At 34.0% G+C, this 25,698-nt stretch overlaps 2 protein-coding genes and 1 pseudogene across 7 annotated transcripts in view; 2 read left to right on the top strand and 1 right to left on the bottom strand.

Moving 5' to 3' along the window:
* LOC140063690 (natural resistance-associated macrophage protein 2-like) overlaps positions 1-17,863 on the bottom strand; it is an 82,055-nt gene extending 64,192 nt beyond the window's left edge. The window contains exons 1-5 of one of the 4 annotated variants that reach the window (XM_072110153.1): positions 11,936-12,026; positions 10,283-10,378; positions 5,532-5,632; positions 4,758-4,864; positions 3,212-3,334 (exon numbers count right to left, since the gene is read on the bottom strand). In XM_072110153.1, coding sequence (XP_071966254.1) covers positions 3,212-3,334; positions 4,758-4,864; positions 5,532-5,632; positions 10,283-10,287 — 336 coding nt within the window. In that variant the 5' untranslated portion in view covers positions 10,288-10,378; positions 11,936-12,026. Of the gene's footprint in view, positions 1-3,211; positions 3,335-4,757; positions 4,865-5,531; positions 5,633-10,282; positions 10,379-11,935; positions 12,027-17,762 lie in introns of those variants that run through there. The other 3 variants (XM_072110156.1, XM_072110155.1, XM_072110154.1) reach the window with 3 other exon arrangements.
* On the top strand, positions 4,188-4,305 carry LOC140063702 (5S ribosomal RNA; annotated as a pseudogene).
* On the top strand, positions 11,620-16,945 carry LOC140063691 (uncharacterized). Of its 3 annotated transcripts, none has more exons than XM_072110159.1 (4): positions 11,620-11,659; positions 15,084-15,175; positions 15,326-15,447; positions 16,317-16,945. In XM_072110159.1, exons 2-4 carry the CDS (start codon positions 15,107-15,109, stop codon positions 16,726-16,728), a joined length of 603 nt encoding a protein of 200 aa, XP_071966260.1. In that variant the 5' UTR covers positions 11,620-11,659; positions 15,084-15,106; the 3' UTR covers positions 16,729-16,945. The 3 variants fall into 3 exon arrangements, with proteins under 3 accessions (XP_071966260.1, XP_071966258.1, XP_071966259.1); XM_072110157.1 differs by lacking the exon at positions 11,620-11,659 and adding an exon at positions 11,916-12,237; XM_072110158.1 differs by lacking the exon at positions 11,620-11,659 and adding an exon at positions 11,917-12,231 and having other exon boundaries at positions 16,317-16,944.
* Positions 17,864-25,698: the final 7,835 nt, after the last annotated feature.

Below are 25,698 nucleotides of genomic sequence, written 5' to 3'. Positions count from 1 at the left end.
TGGTTATAACTTTGATGTCACCAATGAATCTCAAACAAGTGAAGAAAAGAAAATAATAGATGAATATGATGATACAGTTGACGACTATTTGACAACAATGGAGCTAAACAGCAAAAAAGTATATAGTAACAATGATGACGATTACTTAGAAATTATACCATAAGTTAAAAAAAACAGTGCATGGCATGGATTGAAATAAATTGTACAGTATAAATGAATTATTTATTATAATGAAAATAATGATGATTAAATGCTCATGATGATAATGAATAAATGTAAAAGTAAAATCTTTTTAAGGGGTGTCACGAAACCTAAGACCACAAAAGCTAAGACCCCCTAAGACCTAAGATCACGAAAGCTAAGACCCAAGAACTAAGATTACAAATTCTAAGATATACTACAGCTTAAAAACAATACTTGTTTATCCATACATAATTTTAAACATAGTAGGTTTTATTTATTACCATAAATATAATTAAATACTACCGCAAAACATAGATAAACTCACAACAAACTTGACGGGTTGTTTGTTGGTATATATTTACTCCATTGTGTTGGTTCAGAGGATGTTTTTCTTTCACACCTGCCTTTCTTGTATTTTGACTCCAAATTTGTTAACTAACTTTATCCTGAATACCACACTTTAAAATTAGGACTTATAAGTACTTTCAGAAGGAGAAACACATAAAAACAAATAAATAAATCCTTTAAATTGATGATTTTACAGACGTGTTTCTTTGTATACTGTAACTCCTCCCATGCTCAATGTTTTTGTTTCTATGGAGCGCCAAAAGAGCAACAATAATAGTACAAGTATAAAATCAGAAAAAAAACGAAACAAAACAACTTATTATCATGATTTTTAAATTAAATTTTGTTTGCGAGTATTTATTTTTTTGTACTAGCATGATTATACTATTAAGTATTATCATTACAATTTTAGTTTTACATTGTTCCATCCACACTGATGTAGATGGACTCCACAGAGTTTACAGCCCTCTATATAATTTTTGCTCTTTTGACGTTCCATAGAAACAAAAACATTGAACATGGGGTAGGCCTACTGTACTGTTAGGCTAGTCATGCGAAATTCGCAAACAGTATGTGTGCGAGAAAAACGTCTGTAAAATCATCAATGTGATTCTTTTTCATAAAAGTGCTAATTCTAAAGGTGTGGTATTCAGAATAAATGTTGGGAGTTAAGATACAAGGCAGGTGCGAAAGATAAATATTTGTAATCTTAGTTCTTTGGTCTTAGCTTTCGTGATCTTAGGTCTTAGGGGGTCTTAGCTTTCGTGGTCTTAGGTTTCGTGACACCCTCTTTTTAAGTCTGCAATTTCCCAAAAATGTTTCTTTAAAATAATATATATACTGTATAATATTTATTATATATTCCATTCACATAACAACCATAAGTTTCAACAAAGTAATGTATGGACTCCAATGTAGTACTATAGGACCAAGTGTGGAAAAGAGAAGTCTAGGCAATCAAGAAAAACATGAAAATCGTGAAATTTACTTGTATTTTGTAGACTGGACTAGTACTGTATATTTATATCTATACTATTAGCAAAAATACATGCCCTGGGTTTCAAATGTAGTTTAAAACCATCTTCTCAGTTTAATTCCATGAATTAGGAAAAAAGTTGTATCATGAACAATCACACAAACTCTCTCTTTTACATTTTTTTTTTTTTTTACCTTGAAAAATAATGTATAGTTGTTCAATGAATAAACATTTCCAATATCAATATTATTTTTGTTCAATATTGCTAATGTCACACAACTTGAATGTCAATATTAGAGTAAATGTGCGACCGGCAACAAATAGAAGATCAGTATCACCTTTGTCTTGTATGTCCAGAAAGGCAGAAAGGTAAACCTTACTGAGTACTAATTATTGGCGTAATACCTCTTATCCAAAGTTAAAGTTATTAACAGATTCTTATGTTAATCTGTCAAAGTATTTATTTGTATCGTTAAAAAGGAGAGAGTCAACCTTACTGTAATGTATTGTGAATCTATGGGCCCGTGGCCTACAGATAAAATAAAGGCAGGCACCATTGACTGGTATGTTGAAATTAAACTTAATAAGAAAAGTAATAATTGTTGAAAATTTAAGATCATTTTCAACTCTTTAGAGCATGGTCTTCCTTATAAACCTTTTTCTCCAAGCTAGTAAGTTTTGACTGGTTGATGTCTTACTATAGTATACCGTACAAAATACAGTAGAACCTGTGTTTTACGTTCCCTCGATTTTACGAACGCTTAAAATAACCGATGACATCATCATTTTCTTACATTGAGGGCGCAATTTAACAACAACAAAGCACACAAAGCCACAATCATGGCTGTGTGAAGAATTCTGCTGTGTGTGGGACAAGCTACGCACGTGCATTCCCCCTAAAGCAGCGACTGTTTTATTGATAGAAAACAATTATATTTTACACTTTATTTAAACATCGCACAGCCTGTATATACTGTACTTTTCTAGTTAGGCCTCACATCTTGCTAGGCCTGCTAGCCTAGCCTGAATAGTCTAGGCCTAGCTAGTGACCACCTCAGCCTGCATACTGTACAGAAGTAGGCAAATACGGCTAGCTACGATCTCTACGTATTTGGGGTCAATTTAAGGTCAACCTTGATTTTACGAATCCCTTGTTTTACGTACGCCTTTCGGTCCCGTACCGTATGTAAAATGGAGGTTCTACTGTATATTTTAAGTGGAGAGGCACTATTACAGTATGTCAACAAATGTTCTATATGGACAGTTTGTCTGACAGTTTTTGAATTGAATTACTAACGTTTCATTCACTTTAAAATATTATTTATCACTAGATATGTCATTGTTATACTTTTTCTAAAAACACTAAATAAGAGAGGATCAGTAAAACATTAAAATCAAATTAGAAAAACACATACATTATTCACATGCACAATCCTTTAGGGCACAAGTATCTTGAAAACAGAGCATTCTATACTGCAATTATTTCACTTATGTATAAACCCCAGTTTACCACTCTTATAGGACATTTGTTTTGGTGTTAATATCTGACAGCACAGCAGTACTCTTTACCGACTTAAAATTGTGCAACAATATGAAACACTCTGAAAAACTGGAAATTGGATTTTGAATTTTATAAACCAATTTATTAACCAAAACATTTTTACAGAAAGCAAAACTATGATCATAGTTTGTTGTTTTACTAACCTGAAATTCTGCAACAAAACCAGATTGCAAATCAGACTCAATGTTCCCTGGATCCAGGTATGCTATACTCATAAGAAAACCAGGCCCAGTAAATGCCCAAAGCTTGCGGAAACTAAAGTTATACTAAAAAAAATATAAAGAAACAAATCATTAAAGATTATAATAAAACATGAATCATTATTGTTTCCTGATGATCGCAGGAGTTTGTTTGTTTGTTGTTTCTTATTATTTTGTTGTTGTACAACAAGGATAACCCAAAGTCCTTAGACTTGTTTCAGTTGGGGTCCTTCTGGTGGTGAATTGAGCAGTACAACAGGATCCCCTACTCTCTTCGTAGATTGTACTGTGTTATTTAACGTGCACATAATCATCTATGGTTTCGCCATGTGTTCATGCAACGTCTCCCCTGGTAATTTTAAATACATTTATTTATTATTTTTGTTCAAGTTTTAATTTCTGCATATCTTTGATACAAAATTCTACAATACATAACACGTCCAATGACAGCATTCGCACCTGCAACTGCTTATTTATTCAAAATGAGGTAAAGATAGGTCATATAAAAACTGTTGAAGGTACTGAGACCATTTTAATACACATAACAACATAATATAAGTTAGGACCACTAAAATTAGTTTTATAGATTAGAACAGAGGATCATGACACACTATAAATCACTGAGGTGAAGATGGGTTTACTCATCCATTCAATAATGTGTTAATTTGATTTATAACATTCAATCAATGTTACTAGAATGCTAAAGTAAACAAATACTTCCATGGTACAGTAGTAAGAATTATTGTTAAATTTTATATAGCAACCACTCGTGTTTGGGGTAGTAAGGAACCACTATTTTGCCATGGAAATACAGATTTCCTAGTACCATTTATTTCATTGGTATACAAGAAAAGCTGTGGCAGTGAAGTACCTGTATAAAAATAGTTATATGAGGGCACTGTGACATATACAGTATGTGGTATACGGCTTTACCACGTTGAAACACCGGTTCTCGTCGGATCACCGAAGTTAAGCAACGTTGGGCCTGGTTAGAGCTTGGATGGGAGACCATCTGGGAATAGTGGGTGCTGTATACGGAGCTGGGGTCCCGTTAGGCATTTGAAATCAGCACTGCTAACTCTTATGGCAGCCCCTGCTGCATCTAGTATCTGCCTCAGACCTCTGGTCAAGGTGGGCACTGGACGAGAGAAGCCCTTGATCAATGTCAGGACCAATCAAGGTGCTTAACAGTCCTGGCTTTGTTTGTATCAAACCTGTTAGTGGCGGTAATTATCGCTGTTGGTTTCGATTGAATAAAAAAAAAAAAAAAAAAAATATATATTTTTTTCTATATAACTGGCAATGCAATGTACTTATATTTTAAAGCCATGATGAAGGCGCTATAAATTTGTATGCACTGGCAATGCAATATACTTTTATTTAATTTTATTTATTTTTATTTCAATACACACTCTACATTGGAGAGCCTGCCACCTACAGAATGAAATACATCATAAGAGCCCTATAACATGTTCATTGCAATACTTACATTTTCTTGTTCTGGAATAGGTACCTGTTCCTCAAAGTATGTCTGAGACGTACTAGTCTTTGGGTTATTCTCTGGAAGTGCTCCGTAAACTGGTTGTTGGCCTTCTTCTGTAAAAATAAAATGTACCATAAAAAAGCATTTAAACAAGGAAAATCATTGCAAGTAGGTAGTAAATGCTGTAATTAATTCAGCAAAAACATTACTAGAATTTTTTTCTATGATTTAGCAAAAGACCAAGACATTTAATATTGAAAGATAAGTTTTTTAGCACTGTTAGTTGAGTTTTCTAGGTCTGTATTAGCACAAAGATAAGAAGAAAAATCAACTACATCACCCTACTTATGACAATACAAACAATTCTGGGTAAACATATGGATTTGTGAACTGAGAAGATATTTCAAATAATTTAACCTTTTCAAATAAATGAAAATAAAAAAATATCTAAAAAATGAAAATTCAAATTCACTGCAAGTCCTCTTCCTCTTATCATAATTATTGCATTCTTCACCAAGAAATGTGAATTTTTTAAGGCATTTTAAAACTCAGCTAAAACCATAATGGACCGAAACAGTTGGGAAATGGACAATGCTGCAATAGGTATTATTTAGTTTTTGTAACCAGAAACAACTAAATTGTTAAAAAAAAATTTAAAAATAGGGGTAATAAATGTCAACTACATAGAAATCATCCTTTATTGAATATTAGATGAAAACCACATTGTAATAGGTACAGTATGCATGATGAATGTGAATAAATTTGACTAATTACCCTTACCTGGAATTAACGATGACTCACCATTATTTGTTGGTTTCTCGTAGGTAGGAGAACTTGGTATTTGCTGTTCAGAATCTTCCTCCATTATCGCTAGTTGTTTACTGAAGATAAACAAACATCACAATGTTTTTCTAATAATAAAATTGTTCCACCTCTTAGAAGCGGATCTAAGGAAGAATCACTACACCCATCTTTCTTTTTCTTGTTTTATATTTAGGCAAATTACAAAAGATAATCATAAGCGAATTCATTAACTATCCTTCTTAAAGGTGGCAATCCTGACAAACACACAGGATGTAAACATAACAAGTCTTTGGTAGTGGAGTTGCAATTTGTGAAAAAATCCTGACATATGACAGGACTTGAACCCAGGACCCTTGGATTGGTACCCAAGAATCATAACCATCAAGCCACAACTCCACTCAACTTGACAGCCAAAATGAAATATGAGTTTTATTTTTTTTGGCAAATAATTGACTATAATAACAAATAATAAAACAGCTCAAATAGGTCAATTTTAGTCAATGTACAAGCAAGCACCTTGGAGGCATACTGTAGATGCAGCTCCTTTGAAGTCTACTATTATTCGGTCCACCGTTTCAGACATTCTAAATCAGGATCCACCCTTCCAACAAAAACAACATTTTTAAATGAGTGTAAACAGAGTAAATAACAGCGATGCAATACACATAACATGAATAATTAAATAAAAGAGCATATAACTTTAGGAATTTCACACATATACAGCACTCTGTACACACATAAAAGACAAATGTAGTTAAATTAAATACTAGATCAGAAAATAATGTAGTATAATTTCTAAACTTCTACATGGCTAGTACTGATGGTGTTTCACCAATAATGAGTAAGTGCTATGATTTGAACCTATGATCCTAGAATGAAACTGGACACTACAATTATTTGAATGAAAAAATGACAAGCAAAATAATAAAAATTATGACATTTTTTTTTTTCTGAATTATGAACACGATCACTGCTAGGCTTCCACCGAGTGTACTTTAATCAAGGTAAACCTATTTATGGCCTTGTTTCTGCTGCCAAAAAAATACTGATATTTAAAACCAGATCACATCCATGGGATCAGTATCAAATACATACGGTACATGATCAGGCCTAACAATATGCAGAGGGTGAAAACTTACTGTACATTACAGTAATAAAAAATAGAAATACCAAACATACCTATTCTAAAAAGAAAACGTGAATTTCAATATTGATAAACAGATACTGTACATTTATAACGATTAAAAAATACTTTTTTTATAGAATTTTATAGTCCTACGAATACCAACCTTTAAAAGAAAACACATTTACAATAACAAAATGTCTAGAGACAAAAGAACTGACTGTAGTAAAACAGTATTGTACTTGAACCTCACACTATAGTATAAGGTAGATAGATATGTATCTGTTCATGTGGTATACATGTGAATCCCAGTCCTATCATAAGTTGTCGACCTACTGTAAAGAATAACCATCCTATTTTAAGGCAGCCATAATGTCAAAATTATTCTATTAATCTTTAATATATAATAGTTTACAAATAGTTTGATAAAGTAATTGTATTTAACAAGTTAAATAAAATAATAATTTTGACATGGTCCCCTTACTTATGCAGGAATTTCCCAGAATGCCAGTTAGATAAAATCCATCATTTTGCGAGTAGCGAGATATGTTTATATATTTACTATACTGTATTCTTTCTAAAGATAATGCAATTATGTAACAACACTGGGGAAACTTTTCCTGGTGATGCAGCCCCTACTTGTGCTGACACCCATTGCTGATGTTTGATGAATTTAATGAAAAATGAATTTATCACCCACCAATTGATAAATTGGTTTGGTGTAATTTAATACCATTAAATCAATTTTACTGAGCTAAATTGTTAATAAAAAGATGCAAACACCTTGCCTAAAAAAAGTATAGAATTGAACATGTTAGTTTTCAAGATTTATTTTTCCACTAATATAAAGAATAGAAAAAAGAAAATATAGAATAAGAAAAGAAAAATCATACAAAATTCCATTACATTTTGAGAAATAGCATTCCACCACATCAATGGTGTCAAAAACAAACATGCACATTGACACACAAATGGTGATAAGATCAGATGTAAAAAAAGTTATATAATCTAAGCATTAAACTAGTTAATCAAAAATTTACAATGTATCAAAAATTGCCTGGTAGGGGCCCGGTCCATTTATAACGATTAAAAAATACTTTTTTTATAGAATTTTATAGTCCTACGAATACCAACCTTTAAAGGAAAACACATTTACAATAACAAAATGTCTACAGACAAAAGAACTGACTGTAGTAAAACAGTATTGTACTTGAACCTCACACTATAGTATAAGGTAGATAGATATGTATCTGTTCATGTGGTATACATGTGAATCCCAGTCCTATCATAAGTTTTCGACCTACTGTAAAGAATAACCATCCTATTTTAAGGCGGCCATAATGTCAAAATTATTCTATTAATCTTTAATATATAATAGTTTACAAATAGTTTGATAAAGTAATTGTATTTAACAAGTTAAATAAAATAATAATTTTGACATGGTCCCCTTACTTATGCAGGAATTTCCCAGAATGCCAGTTAGATAAAATCCATCATTTTGCGAGTAGCGAGATATGTTTATATATTTACTATACTGTATTCTTTCTAAAGATAATGCAATTATGTAACAACACTGGGGAAACTTTTCCTGGTGATGCAGCCCCTACTTGTGCTGACACCCATTGCTGATGTTTGATGAATTTAATGAAAAATGAATTTATCACCCACCAATGGATAAATTGGTTTGGTGTAATTTAATACCATTAAATCAATTTTACTGAGCTAAATTGTTAATAAAAAGATGCAAACACCTTGCCTAAAAAAAGTATAGAATTGAACATGTTAGTTTTCAAGATTTATTTTTCCACTAATATAAAGAATAGAAAAAAGAAAATATAGAATAAGAAAAGAAAAATCATACAAAATTCCATTACATTTTGAGAAATAGCATTCCACCACATCAATGGTGTCAAAAACAAACATGCACATTGACACACAAATGGTGATAAGATCAGATGTAAAAAAAGTTATGTAATCTAAGCATTAAACTAGTTAATCAAAAATTTACAATGTATCAAAAATTGCCTGGTAGGGGCCCGGTCTCACTTGGTAGGGGCTCGGTATCACCTGGTAGGGGCTCGGTATCACCTGGTAGGGGCCCGGTATCACCTGGTAGGGGCCCGGTATCGCCTGGTAGGGGCCCGGTATCGCCTGGTAGGGGCCCGATATCACCTGGTAGGGGCCCGATATCACCTGGTAGGGGCCCGGTCTCACTTGGTATGGGTCCGGTATCACCTGGTAGGGGCCCAGTATCGCCTGGTAGGGTTCGATATCACATGGTAGGGTTCGATATCACATGGTAGGGACCCGGTATTGCCTGGTAGGGGCCCGGTCTCACCTGGAAGGGGCCCGGTCTCACCTGGTAGGGGCCCGGTATCGCCTGGTAGAGGCCCGGTATTGCCTGGTAGGGTTTTTATGATATAAAATAATGACAGTAATTTCATTTGTCAACGCGTCAACAACAACAAACATCACTTATCATAGAGGTTGGTCTTCAATTTGGAATAAACAAAATCCGAAGTTCTTTACATTAAAAATGTACAAATGTAAAAAAAACGTACAATTAAATATTACAATAAAATTAAATATAATATTAATAGCATGTACAGTACTTGATAACATTTTATATTATAAAACAACTTTTGGGCGATACCGGGCCCTACTAGGAGTATGGGATCATCTTGTGATTGTGCTAGTCAATTTAGACATTGCACTGTGGCTGCTGTGGATCTATTGAGGATCTATCATTTTCCATAGTTAAACTGAGGCTGAATAATAGACTACACTTTTTAGATGAAATAAAACTTGCCACGCAAAGATTAATAATAATAACAATGGATAATATAAAGCATGAAAGAATGAGAGCATGTGTACTGTATGAATGTAAGCTAAATATTTAGAATAGATGTCAAAATGTAAGTAAGGAAATAAGCTTTTGATTTAATGCAAATCATTAGAACGTAGTCAGACATCTGCACATGCTCACAAATTTGACGCATTCTACAATATTTTTATATCATGCGCTGCTCAGTATTACAGTATGTTCAGATTTTGTAAAACTTCTTCTTTAAATGTGTGCAATTTAAGAATGTTACACATTGCAAAACACCCTGTAGTGTACGCCATCTACAGTGGTTCTACCCCACTTTCAAAATATGTCTTTATGTACAGTATGGTCTAGACTTTGATAAAACAATAAAGTAATTCAATTTACAAGTTTAAATTACAAATTATGAATGTTTTGTATTCTTTGAATAAGAAGAATATTTCAATTAAACAATTTCAACGCTGTAATCATCATTTGAAAAAGCAATGTTTAAACTGATGAAAATATCCTAATTATATTATTAAATTTATATTTAATTCCTCCAATATTCAATATTTTTTATACAATTCATGTGCTGATATAGAATCTAGCAGTAACACAATGAAGAACTCATTTAGTCAATAAATTAAGTTTATGAATAAGGTCAATTGTGAGCTTTTGTAGTACAGTAGATGCTGATCACGCTCTGGTAAATTTTGCGTTCATGCAACAGTACAGTACATATAAATAATTAAATGTTCCTTAAAATAATAAAAACAAAATAACTTGTTTACTTACTACATATTTATGGATGTGTAGGAATGTTAGGGATTTAATTGTTGACGTGTAATTTTTAAAGCGGGAATCAACTTTTCCAAGATTCATCCATAATTCCTAAAAATGGCAAAATCAGCACTGTGGTCATGTTACAAGAGTTGTCAAAAACAATCTAGATTTTATCTGATAACTTAACCTTATAAAACTCCTAGAAGTAGGAAGCCTTTTGCCATTTTCCCCTGACTATACATTACATGGAATGGAGGAGATAATTTACTGTACAAAGGAAATCTCAAAAATCAAATGTAAATAGTGACTGTTGTAGTCTAATATGTTTGCTAATATTCCTAGTTAGTATACTGTACTTTCGCACCTGTCTTGTATTTTTCCACTGAAAATCTGTTAACTTTTATTTTTATTTTAGGCTAAAAAAAAAGCACGATGATTTTTGAGACGCCTTCCTTTTATTTTATAATACAAATACTGTACAAAGTAAACATGTATTCTATATTGTAACATTTGTTGATCAAGTGTACTGCACTTTAACCCAAATTAAAAACATCGCCGTGGTTAGGATTCCGGCACCGGAACTCAACTGCCCAGCGTTAGGGAATCCGACACGCTATTGCGCATGCCCAGAGCGAGGTAATCGGCGACTCTATACTTGTCAACAGCGATGATGGATCATTTCATAGCTGCGCCACACGGCGAACACTAGCCTAGGTGCCTACTAATACTATAATAAGGGATCCACTAATCTAGGCTAGGGCTACCAGTTAGACGTGACCAGTGGGCCTATTTATTTTGTAATTAAAAAGTGGTTGCTTCATTCATATATACTTCATATCATTATGAATTATATAATTACATGACTAGTTTTATGATTTTTCAAAACGCATTTTACTGTACATAACAACATGCAATCACAAGTTGATTTGTTGACGGCAGCCACCGCGTGGATGTCAAAAAACTGTTCGGGAAGTCAGGGTCGCAACGCTAAAAACAGCATTACGATTCTTAGATAGATACTGATTCTTATTAATATCATTATAATTATTTTATCGCGTGGCGTAGTCGTATTTTAATTATTAATTCATGTATGGCATAGGCCAAGTTTCATCCATCGCTCGCTCCCCCCACGCAACGACTATCTAGGGCTACAGTAAATCCCTATTTAACACTCCGACTCTCGGTGGTACGACGTGTGTGTGGCACTAAAAAGTGCAAGCTATAATTCACTTCCCAGAGCTCTGGGCATGCGCAATAGCGTGTCGGATTCCCTAACAGTGGGCAGTTGAGTTCCGGTGCCGGAATCCTAACCACGGCGTAAAAACATTCACCAGCTGCTCACCGTTGATGATGAGTGACTTTGAAGTATTATGCTTAATAATAGGCTAGGTGCGAAAATATAGTAGCGCCGCCTAGCTAGGCTAGGCCTAGGCCTCCTACTCTAATAATACTAGGCCGCGCCTAGGCCTAGGCCTAGTCTAGAGAGAGGCCTAGCTAGGCCTATATTAGGATCGGCCTAGGCCTAGCTAGGCCTAGGCCTAGGCTAGGCCTAGAAACCTAGCCCTAGCTAGTATATCTTAATATGCCTACAGCTTAGTTAGGGTTACAGTAGTTTTATTACTTTATCCGTCATGAAAATGTTATTTTTAAAATCAATGTCATTACCAGTTAAATCCTCAAAACACAATTGAAGACTTAATGCTTGGGTTCAATCTGTTCTTTTTCACACGTACAACACATGACATGTTCATTCAGAATTTTATACCATGTGAAATAGCGGAAAATTTCTTCTATCAATATTTTTTATCGTGGCGGGCCGCAAATTTGTCAGAATTGTATGTTTACACATTCGTCGTGTGTGTCATCATGTCATCATCCTCCATCACGAACGTGTGTCCAAATAAGAAGGCCTAGCGCATAGGCTCTGCCAAGTTTACTACTGTATATAGGCCTAGGCCTAGGCCTAGGTAAATATAAATAAAGTATATCACAGTATTGTGGAATTAAGATGTTGAAGAAAGGCTTTTTACATTTATTTTGTATTATAGGCCTAATCCGTATATAATACTAAATAGTATATATGAGGCATATTATAGGCTAGGCCCCTACTAGTAGGCCTACTACTACTACCTACTCTAGGTAGGCCTAGCCTAGAGCAGTAGTACTACCTCCTACGGTTATCAGACGATCGGGCCAACGGACGATCGGGCCTGTCACGATAAATATGGTCCGGGGCCAAAATCGGTCCGGCCGGACCAGTTTTGGCTCTAAAATTGTGGCCAAAAGCAGTCCGCCACTGCCAAAATCGGTCCGGGCTTTTCTTCTGTCGATTTTAATTGAATTACTAGGCCTATGATGCTGTTTTAAGTTGTTTATGGCTAGAAAAATATCCCATGATATATATTAGTAAGTTATCTTGTCGGATAAATACTATAAATAAATGTATTTTATCTAAAAACATGACTTAGGTGTTCACTCATATTTCGGCCTGCCACACACTCACACGAACGGGTATGAGACGCTGATATTGCCAGCTAGATTTTATTTATGATTGAGGCCTTTTTCCTTCCTCAGCCTAATCAATATTGGATAATTGTTTTATAATAATTGTATTGAATTGATATATTGATTGATTAACCATAATTAATTAATAAATTAAATTGTTTTTAACATCATGGGGAAACGAAGATGTTAAAAAATGGATTAAAAACAGGCAGAGATACATATTGTATACAAAAAGCCTAAATATTAGTACTAATTATTGATGAGTTACTACTATAATAATGACTAATCATGGCCTTTTTTTAATGATATATACATTATGACTCATTTTGCGCACCATATATTTGTAAGACCGGACCATATTTGGCGGCCAAAAACAATCCTACTGCCCGGACCGATTTTATCCAGGCCGGACCAGTTTTGGCGGCCAAAATTGGTCCGGCCGGACAGGTTTTGGCAGCCATAAGTGGTCCCTCGGACTGATTTTGGCAGCCAAAACTGGTCCGCCGGACCGATTTTGGCCCGGACTGATTTTGGTGTGACAGGCCCACTTCAAGACGATCGGGCCCAAATCGTGAGACGATCGGGCCCATCAAGGGTGAAAGACGATCGGGCCCAACAAACAAGACGATCGGACCCAAAACATTCTCGGAAAATAAAAAATAAATAAATACGCGAATACAAACAACACAATAACAATCAAAATCAATCACATTTATTCATAAATCGAGAGTATTGGTAAGAAATTCTTAAAACCAGTTGTGTTAATTAGGGAAATTATGATAAAATCAGAAAAAATCTACTTTATAACCTTTTAATTAAAATCTTAATTACGCAAGAAAATCACGTTGACACTAAGCACTAGGAATGAAAAATGATAAAATGTGGCACATTATTTTATATAACAGCTAAGACGATTGGGTCCAACGTGGTTCTGAAAACACTGGACGATCGGGCCAAACTGGTATGACGATCGGGCTCTTTAGCTAGACAGAAGGCCCTACCTAGGCCTAGCTAGCTAGGCTAGGCCTACATACACGATATAAGACGATTAGCATGCTAAAAAAGAGGGATCCATCCAGCAGGCTATAGTCTATAGACCCCACTATGCCTATATTAAGTAGCCTAGGCGATGTACAGTATACTAACTAAACTAGCTAGTATACTAGTATAGGCTAGTATAATAAATAGTATTAGTAGGCCTATAATTTAGTATTTATTTTGATTTGTTCACATACCTTAATTGTGAATAAAAAGTAACTGGGAATATATTATTATATAGCAACTCTAATGTCATCTAAGTGATCCTACATTTTTTTTATGCAGTAAATTTGTTTTTAACTGTTCTGTATATAAATCATGTATATATAAATTAGGCCTACTAGCCTATACTTTAAAGACCCCTTCCCTGCAATTTTGGACGTTTTTTGGAAAATAATACATATATATCACTTTAAAAACATTAAACCATGTCATTCCTTGTCTTAAATGTACGTTTTATGGTAAATTATGATAAAAAGTGAGAAACAATGCACTACCTAAGTAGCTCGCGGCGATCGACCTCTCGTGGACGGTCTTAGGCCTAGCCTAGCTAGGCTTAGTTTTGTAGGCCTAGCTGGTAAACATCGGTAACGTACGAACATCGTACGCTACCTATATACCTAGCCTGACGTTGTATAGTTGCTGCATTAATTGTCTTTCTATTTTTGCCAGACTCCGTTGATACAAATTGGGGAAAACCCGGTATTTTCGCTGAAAAGTTAGGAGTCTTCCATTTGTTTTGGCCTCACGATCGATCGAAAAGTGGGCGAATTACAGGTGAAAAACAAAAATATCAATCCGCGCACAATGCATTTTGGGATTTATAGCGGGCCGCTATAATTATTAGAATCGACTTATTTTTCACATTTTTAACCGTTTAAAGACGAAAAAAGTTATCGCAATAGGATCATATAGTATTATTTTTACATTAAATATAGTTTGTGATCTTAAATTAGATCTAAAAAACGTAGGGAATGGGGCTTTAATCTTTCTGTACTTTTTTTTTTTATATAATTTTTCTTTACTTTTAAACTTGTAACTGGACCATTTTGGAAAGCAGTACTGGTCTGCGTTACTGAAAATGCAATCCAGTCAAAAGAAAGAATAAATAAATAAATAAATGCTGGAAGCAGCCTACTAGTACTACTGTTACGCATCTATCCTAACTAGCCCTACTATAGCCTATAGAATAGATCATAGTTAGAATTGATTGGATTGGACTAAACAAAATACTATTTTTAAATGTATACATTATTTTGTATGGTGTCAGATTAAAGCTTACTTTAATGAAGCATGGATATTTGGGAGGAAGACTTAGACACGCCTAGCAACTGGGATAAGATGACAAATGAACGATTTAAGGTTTGTTCTCAATTGTAATATTCAATCATTCAAATAATGAATTGTATGTGAAATTTATATTTATAAAATTATTCTTTTAAAAATGTTTACAGAAAAAGAATTGTATAGGCACCATAGTCGAATCTTGCAATTTCAATCACTTTTTTTCAGTTTGGGTACGCTGAGGGTGTTGTGAAGGGCGAACAAGAAGCGGTACAAGAGGGGTTTAATGCAGGCTTCAACCAGGCCTCAATTCATGGTCTTTATCAAGGGTTTCTAAAGGGGATACTGAGGTATTAACTTTACTAATCACTAGGTCATCATGTCATTTTGATGTACATCAATCATGTAATCAATGGAGAATAAGTGCATTAATAGCCGGCTTAGAGAGTTTTTACTAGATGGTGGGCTGGTTAAACTATGTTGCAGTAAAGTTTAGCTAAAAGGAAATTTATTGTGGTACTAAAGATGGAAAATCCTACAATAAAAGACCATGAAACTGGTCAGTCAGTTTGGTCTACAATTATAGTCATTATTTTAATTTATCCATTACCCATGCAAAATCAAAAGGGAGAGAGCTGCTTTATCTTGACCTTGATTGTGTAATTGAAAAACTCTAACTCGAGTATCACTCAATGTGTAGATAGAGGTTGAGGAGGGAAGAGCTCGTCAAAATTAAAGATCAGCTTGGGAGAAGGTTTTAGTAATAATGGTCGCAGTTGTAGAGTATTGAAGAGTATTACTATTAGGCAATAAAGAGTTGGTCTTAGCAAACACACTGCATTACTCCCTTTAAAATAGTAATTTTTAAAAAGCTTGTTTGTAGAGCCAGCATTTTTCAAATAGGAGAGCGCTAAAATATAATATTAATAGTCTGTCAAGATATAAATAAAAAAAGTAGTTTAGAATTTCATTTTAGCTGTCAAAGAGAGGAGCATTATTAAGCCCTGTCTACACTATAAAACTTTATGTGACAAAAAATGTGATGTGCCCATATATGGACATGATGATGTCATATCACTACCGTGTGCTCATACCACTACCATATTTGGGCACATCACACTTTTTTTGTCAAACTAGTTTGATAGTGTGGACAGAGCTTTATTCTCCTTGCAATCAGTGTTTATAAAATGATTGAATTTCTTTTCAATATTTTCCACAGTGCAGTGTCAACAAGTGACCAACTATACGGATCCTCACCATTTGAGAGTGATTCAAAAGTAGCAACACTAATTGAAAAGGCTAATCAACATTTAGAACAAATTAAACAATTGAAAACAAAAGAAAAGACAATAAACAAACAAGATAGAAGTGAGATAGTTAATCAGAATAACGAATCATCTATTGATTTATCAGGTGATAATGTATGCACTTGTTTGAAGAAGCACACTAAGGGAGAAAACCATGAGAGTTGCCTAGATGACCAGACATCTTCAGATGGTGAAATATGTAGTTGCCTATTAAAACAAGCTAATGAAAGAAAAGTGAACACTCAACCCGAAATAGATTTAGCAAAGAGTATACTGGGAGCGATCGGGATTGAAGAATCAGAATTACCAGTGTTTATAAAGTAGGCCTACTATACACAAGCAAAGGACAAGTATCTGTGGATATAGATACTCTGTGAGCATATTTTGGATAAGTTTGATCATTCCAGGGTTGTAACTCATGGCTGTTTCTACTCTACTCTCTGAGCCTCAAATAAGTCTTAGTTTATAAGCACGGTCAAGTTTATCCGTCATGTAATTGATCAGTTATGTACTGTTGGATGTGTCTGAAATAACATTTTTAAATAAATAAAAAAATAATATGTATATACTGTATTCATGTTTTGTTTAATGATTTAGTTCTAGACAACACGTTCTAATGATCGTTTTGATAAACGATTAATAATTTTGTTTGGTTCCCACTTGGACGCAGCACAAATAATTTGACCAATCACAAACAACAGTTTGGATGATCCACGGATCGTGATTGGCCAGATTACTTTCGGTGCACTTGCATTGCGTACAAAGGGGAACCAAGAGTCCACAAGACGTGCTTACGAAAACTCTCGCCTTTCTGTCTCAACGTATCACGTTAGTACTACATTGGCAAAATTAATGAATAGCTGTAATATTCTTCTTGCTTGTGTTTTCAAACATGCTGGGCCCATATAATAACTCAAAAATGTATTGTAGATGGAGAAGGATTCTATATATCTAAGCTTAGAGTTTGCGAATTTTCTTTTTCAGTTTGTACATTTTTTGATATGGATGAAATATTTCGTAAATAAAAGAAATTGAAAATAGGGAAATTAGCTTTGCAAACAAGCTGTTTTACAGTACCGCTATCTATCAAATGGCACCTTCAGGCCCAACAGAGTTTCATCTTAATAGAGGTGTCTTTGAATATGGGGTTTACCATAGTGGTAAACATATATTTCTCCTCGTTCATTTCCTCAGAGTAGAGGTGTCCCAAAAGAGGGGCTGCAATTAATTTCCATTTTATGCATATTGTAGTGGGCCTAATGGTAATACGATAAAGGAATACCATTATATTATAAACAGTATTAATTATAGTTCCAGTACAATTTTCGACGATTTCTCCCAATATAATTATAACTTACCTTAAAAAATATCAGTTGTCAATTGTACGGTCTATATTCTCATCGCTGATAATCCATAGACAATCCTTTAAAAATCAAACAACATCGCAACATTTGACACAGGGGTTGTGGGCTTGATACAATAATTGTTTGATAACACGCATGAGCAGGTTCCATGACTCCACATTTTTAATTCATCTCCCGGGATTCCGGAAATCCTGTATGTTACTTAATTCATTATGTCTATAATAATTGCTCCGATTTAACAACGATTGCTAAAGTCTTCTTTTCAAACTCGAAAACCATGAAACTTGCAAGAGATCAAAATACTAATATTTGTTAGCGCTTCTTTAGGCCTAAACAGTAATAATAAACATTGGAAGCAGTAAAAAGATCTAAGAATACGGACAAAAGTAATTGTATACTACTTACCAATGCCTTTGTAAACAGCGGTATTGTACGGTATTGAACAACAAATACTGTACAAACGTACGAGATAGTCTGTGAAGAATGCAAGTTTTAAGATACTAGGGTTTAGTACTGTTATTCCAATTTTTCACAATATCATTGAGATTGGATGGATTCCGTAGAGCGCCTGCTGACCGAAATTATAACCTTTTCATTCCTCGTTATAATTAATGAACACAGACATAGTTCCATATAGTACAGTGTACATGTGCATCTACAGCAAGTTGGTGGTAGGTAGGGTATTTCCCGCTGGCCATCTACCGGAACTGTAACTTGATAGTCGCGTAGGCTATTATGCCTACTTATTTGTTACTTTCTTTGCTAACCGTCTTAATTATTGATTACTGTCGTTGACTCGTTTCAATTGACATACATGCATTGCCTTTGTGTAACTTGGCTACCTCGTTGTAGATTTTATCATTTTTAAAAATATTTCTTCACTCAAATTCAAACGTAGATCCATAAAAGTATTAATAAATAATATTACTTTATGTAGGCCTACACTTAATTTCGATGTATATTTAAACTTTCTTGCTTTATTCAATAATTAAACCACAATAATTACCTATTAAAAAATATATTTTCATTATGCTGATTAGTTCGAATGCCATTGCATCGTGACAGCTGGTTTTTATTATCATACGTATATTCATTTACATAAATCAGTTCATAAGTATAACCTCGAACAGAGTTCGCATCTCATGGCGTTAGGCCTATAGAAAAACCAAACGTTTAATTAATTAGAATTATCACAATACATTATATCCATGCATCAAACAACAAAAACACGGCATGATCTGGTCTGAGAAAAACAATGAAATTCGAATTATTTTCTCAGTCATGCTTTAGTATTTTAACAATAAATTGTTTTGTTACACATGATTAAATATACATTTCTAGGTTACTGGCTTTTTGTTTAGTTTAATGAAGTATCTATTTTGACGATTAAGGCCTTATTTATAATTTGCTTCCGATACAAAGCCACTACGTATGTCCAGAGTGTCACTAGTGGATTGTCTATTGACACGTTTCTACGTTATGTTTTAGTACTCTAAGTTGAACATTTCAAATTACACAATTCTCACAAAAAATGTATAGAAAAACGATTATTAGAAAATGTTCACTGTATACATTTTTGTATTTTTGGGTCATCAATGTCACGTTTATATACAATTTGTTGCAACATATTGGCCTACAATCATGCTGCATTAGAGGACTATTACATTTCGTTGTATTATTCTTCCCTTCTTTCTTCCCCATACAAATATCGTAACTCCTTGTTTTTTTTTTTTGTAAACCATCTTTCTGCGTATTACTTGTCTTTGTTTAGAAACATCTAGTAAATCAGACAGGCCTCTTTAAGACATCGTCTTTATTTGTACATTCCAATCAACGTCTAATCCATCGTTTCATAACCTCCCTTCTTGAATATACTTACAAAATATACAGTACCATCCTGTAGAGTAATATCGATAAGTTATTTAAAACTGCCTAGATCTCTTTTTTGTTCAATGAGCCTTCCAATTACGTTTTACTTACTTTCCCATAATATTTAGAAAACAATGTTTTTGTTTTTAGGCCTACTACAAAATAGAACTAGATGTTTGTCCTACCCGCAAAACAACGTGTTGTCAATGTACTGAGTATTGGATAGGGTTATTATTCAGATTTTTGTAAAAAACAATAAATTCTCTTTACCTTTACTTTTACTGGGAAATCTTTCCAAAACTCTACATTTGGGAACGCTTCTTTGCCTTTTGCTCCTTTGAAAACATTGAAAGCGATTCCTGCAGCCACATACACAACAACCAATACAGAAAATCTTGAAATAGGAGTGAAAATAAGTGTAATACTCGTACTTAGCATACCAATGTGCGAGACCTTCAGTTCTCTTTATTTAATCATCTAATTCTTTTTTAATCTAATAATTACAAGAAATATAAACAAAAGTCTGTCAACAATCAAACACCAACAGACACCGCTTCTAATACTGTACTCCAACGTCTGCCAACAATCAAAATCCAAAAGGCACCACTTCTAATTACTGTACTCAACCTCTGTCAACAAACACATACCAGTAGACACCACTTTTACTTACTGTACCTAACAACCTCTGTCAACAATCAAACAAACACCAGTAGATATACCGCCTCTACGTACTGTACTCAAACTCTGTCAACAAATAAATAAACACCAGTAGACACCGCTTCTAATTACTGTAATCAACCTCTGTCAACAATCAAACAAACACCAGTAGACACCGCTTCTACTTACTGTACCTAACCTCTGTCAACAATCAAACACCAACAGACACCGCTCCTAATTACTGTACCTAACCTCTGTCAACAATCAAACACCAGTAGACACCGCTCCAAATTACTATACTCAACCTCTGTCAACAATCAAACACCAGTAGACACCGCTTCTAATTACTGTACTCAACCTCTGTCAACAATCAAACACCACCAGTAGACACCGAAACATATTATGCCAAAAAACAAAATTAACAAACAGCCTATAAATTTAAAACATGTACTGTACCAACAACCAGAACCCACCTCCTATTCTCATCTACCAAACCAAACACAGGAAACCAAAGCTTCTACTTATTACAATATCTGCCAACAACCAAACATTAGTATCAGCTCCAACAGCATCACCACTTCAATAATCACCATTTCAAATCACCGACCACCGGGCATCAGTCCAGACAAGCAACATCCACCAACAACAATAATTGCATTAACACTCTTCTCAAGTCACCAACGTGTTATATCAACCACACATCAGGCAAATGAAGACATCCAACACGCATGTACGTTTAAAAAAAAGATACTTACATAATGCACATAATAGATCCGGTACTAAGGCCAGAGTCGCCACCACCCCCAGTGCACCCATTAGGACAGGCACACTTAGAGGTCATTCTAAAGACCTGTAAAGCAACAGAAAAGTATGTATAAATCTGTCATTATTCAAAGTTGGTTTGTATTCAGTACCTGTAAGTGAAAGCTTTTGACACTTTTTAAAATTAAAAAAGAGTGATGTTGCCCTGGGCTACTTTATTTCAACTACCGTACTGTTGTACTCTAAGCACTTTGTAAATTTTAGGGAGAAAGAAATATTTACATATTGGTTTCCAAGATTTGGAGTTTCCCCATCTACAACTAAGGTCGGTTTTTCTGTTGTTCCACAAGTAAGCACGACTGTAGTTGTACTGTAGAAAAAAAAGTGTCATTATACTATAATATTTCATAAATTTAAAATGCACATTGTTATAGCATGGATCTAGCTCCATGGTTATACGAACTAAGCGAGGATGTTAATCAGGGCCGGTATACACCATTGTTTTTCCAAAGTGTTGAGGCACAAACCATGAATAATGCACAAACATAATTTTCTTTCATTGTGATTTTTTCTGCAAGTAAAAGTACGTCCTCACAATCCACGTTTACATTAGTCTGACTTAAAAGTGTGATGTACCTAAATATGGTATTGATATGCTCACATATGGTAGCCTATATGGGCATATCACATTTTTTTGTCACATAAAGTTTGATAGTGTAGACAAAGCTTTATTTCCGTCCAAACCCCAGTAGTGAAGGACCAAAATTAATGAAGGTTTAAGAAGTAGATGAATAATTGCGTTTAGGAGGGTTCCATAATCGAAAGTCGTCATGACTCTTAGTTTTCAAAGTAGACCTTAAATATATCAAATAAATAAAAGAAATGCTGGATATATTTGAGAATGAACTTACCACTCGGGAGCAGGGTGATTCGTTACGACGTAATAAAGTCTTAGTATCAATTTAATTGGATTATTTCAGTCGGATTGGATCAGAGGGATTCAGAGAGCATGAAAGCAGAACTTACCGTGTTGTCGAATCTTGTACGGCCTCATACGTTACACAAATCTTGCTCAGATCGTCATCACACTTTCCCCATTTTGCACTTTTTTGAGTGCCGACATTATAAGTTTCTGAGGGATCTTTTTTTTGACACACCTACAAGTAAGAACATAAAGGTTTCGGTATTAAAAACACTTTTAGTTATGTAACTATTTGTCTTATGGTTACTTTAAAAACCTGACTTTTAAAAAAATACAGTAATTATATTATTACTCGTTTTGTTCAAATAAAACAGTAACAACCAAAAGGCACTATGAGAGTGCATATAGCATTTATCATTATTATTAATATTATGGTTGACGTCGGTCGCTAACAACAATGTCAATTATTCTTACATTTATCTGAATGGAGAGTGCAACTAAAGCCAAGACTGTTTAAAGCAGATTGGTTGGTCCTATATTATTGATCGACTGCTTTTCTCGTCTCTCTGTGCTGACCTTGTCCAGAGGAAGGCAAGGGCCAATACGACTGAGGCATATACTAGATACAGGAGCTGTCAAAAGAGTTACCAGCTCCATATATTCAGCACCCGATATTGCCAGATGGTCTCCTATCCAAGCTAAAATCGGGTGCCAACCGGGCCCAACGTTGGTCGAGAACCTAAGCCTTAACAGTAGCCTATAATGTTCCTACATATAAATCTCCCTTGAAAATATATATTATGGTATCTGTATGCATAGTCCTACTGACAATTAAAATAACGTATGTATTACCGCAGAATCTACACAGGTAAGATCAGTAAATGGGTAACACGGGTTGTATGAATAGAGAAAATCGTCTGGATATTTGATTGGGCTGTATGATTGGAACCTGTAGAAAAATTAAAAACAAACATTATACATTATATTCAGAAATAATAATAAAGATATCAAATCATTTGTATGAAAGGAAGGGAAAAATAAAACAATGTGCCAATTCTAGGATTTGATAAGGGAATCTATAATATAGATCTTTAATTTGGGAAGAATTTAAATTTGTGTATAATTATTATTAAAATATTATTAATATGGTTATGCATCAACTAACCGACCAACCTAACCATATGTTGCAAAACAAAGTAGGCTTAAATATAGAAGATTAAATTCATTAAAATACAGACCATGCTTGTGCACATTTACAATAACTGAATGTATCAGGGTTACCTCAATCAGAGGCTCAACATTCTGTAACAGGTTACGACAGGGCTAGACATTGGCCTACTTACTGTATTCCGTTTGTTAGTCCAATTGGCGCTAAATTTATCAAGCCCTCATTCATCTGACATTCACATGCTAAATTATCAGTATTTTGGCAAAACTGAACTTGAGCATCAGTGCCGAAATTAAATAGTAGTAAAGGTAAAAACAGTTGGAAATTATACATTTTCAAATTCATTAGTAGGACGTATAATACCCGTTGAATATGATAATAGACCACGTGATGTTCGAAAACCTTTGGCCGGCCCGTACTTTCTTGTTTATTCTAACTTGTATAAATATTCCAATAGTCCAAATGTTCATTATGTTTGGGTTGTTGTAAATCATATTTGAATACTTTGCAGTAACCTTGATAATAAATAATATAGTAATCAAATGGTTTGGGGGTTGTTTGTTGAAGTTTTATATCCCAATTTAGCGCTATAGTATCGAATTGTTAGGCTTTTGTTAGCAGGATTTTCTATTTTGAGCGGTGTGGAGGAATGGTGTTTGGGCTACTAGACTTTAAATATTGTTATTCATGAATATTTTGATATTGTATTTGTTTGATATAGGCCTATAATATGTTATCATTTCAAACAGATCCATGGAGTATTTTCTGGGTTAAGTAGACGGTACATAATTGGTTTGTTTACAATATGTTATTATTTATTTATAAGGAATCGGGGAGATAATCAACAAAAGGATTATTTTGTTTGTTGTTTTAGGCCAATGGAGGAAACGGAAGTTTTGGAGAGCAATGAACTTGCAGCAAAAAATACAGAATTTAGGTGTAGTTTATCGATGGAAGATGTATTGTCCCCCCTAAAACATGAACAATTAAGATTAATTACATCACACCTTGGTCATCTTGTATATATAGTTTTAATAAGGTTAATCACTTCCCTAGACAAAAAGTAATGTTTTCTCTTCTAAAATGACAAAATAAATGGTTAAATTCAATCAAAAACCATTGGCTGGCAACTATTTTAGTTTTTCAGGTATATCATCCAATTTTGGTCAAAGTGGATAACTATTATGTGACATTAAAATAGCATACTCAACAACAAATGACGATATCATGATTTTTGTCCTCATAAAAGCGTTCATATCAGAAGTTTTTATAAAATTATCCAATTAATTATTCTAATTCACTTGACTAGTCGGGTTAAAGACGTGTAACAACATTTATTTGTTGAAAGGTGCTTCTTTTTTCCAATAGTCCTACGCTAAAGGAGAATTAGTCTATGCGTATTCACTATTAATTCCAATAATATTCGCCTAGTGGAAAACGAAGGTTTACTACTTACATGCGTAAGTATTGTGATGGCACTAGTTGCCCTCCGTTATGCATGATTAATTAATAGAATGACGTAATATACACGGCATAGCTACAAAGGAAGTTTGGTACTCGGGGTTCATTGTGGGTACGGGATACCTGTGTTATTATGCAATGTGTTGTAAATAAAGTACGAATGAATTTAGTATTATAATTGTCGTTATTTTGTACGTCTGCATATATACTAAGTAACTCTAACTGTAAACAATACAGAGTAAACCTAAATGGCTAACACTATATTATACTACTATTATTTATTTAATTTTTGTTTTGTTTTTATGTTAAGTTTCCACAAAATGTATGTGTTTTTACATATCTTCTAAATCCTCCTTTTGTGACACTTTTGTTCAACAATTCATCACGCCTCTGCTTAAAGAATACCAGTACCATCCTGTGGTCGAGAAAAAAATGTGTTTAGCAAGATGCATGATATCAAGTGAAGAAACTAAATAGTCCTAAACATAGTTGAGTCCAAATTTCAGTTTCATGAGAGACAAAATATAATGATACTGAAGCTATATTATTCACACTATTCCATGTCACGTCATGGAAGATGATTTTATTATACAAGCGTATACGGAGTGTGAATCTAATCTTAAGCGTGAAGAAATTCTTAGTCTGTATTAGGTATTTTTTTTTAATACGCCTATATATTGTTTTGGAGTTTTACGTTCTTGCATATGTGTCTCAGAACAAAAACAATGTCTATCTATTTATAAATGAATAATACATAATATAAATAAACAATAATCATATGAACTTAAATTAATCAAAATATTAATGCTCTAGTTTAATGTTTATTTATTATATAGAAAGAAGAATTTTTCTTTACCTTTACTAGCAATTCTTTCGCTTTGTCAGTAACTGCTCTTCGTTTGAAAATAAGAAAAGCGATCACAACAACTACATTCACAACGATCAGTACAGGAATCCTATGTGGAAATGTGTGAAAATATATTTGGTAATTAAGTTGTTTTTGTGCGCGCGTAAACATCACCTTCAATGCCTGCATCTGTGAATCAAGTCAGCACTTCCACACTACTAATACCTGATGATTGGACATCTCC

Source organism: Antedon mediterranea, chromosome 1 (genome assembly GCF_964355755.1).
Source record: "Antedon mediterranea chromosome 1, ecAntMedi1.1, whole genome shotgun sequence".
Classification (NCBI taxonomy): Eukaryota; Metazoa; Echinodermata; class Crinoidea; order Comatulida; family Antedonidae; genus Antedon; species Antedon mediterranea.
This window is presented reverse-complemented; position numbering and strand designations above follow the sequence as displayed.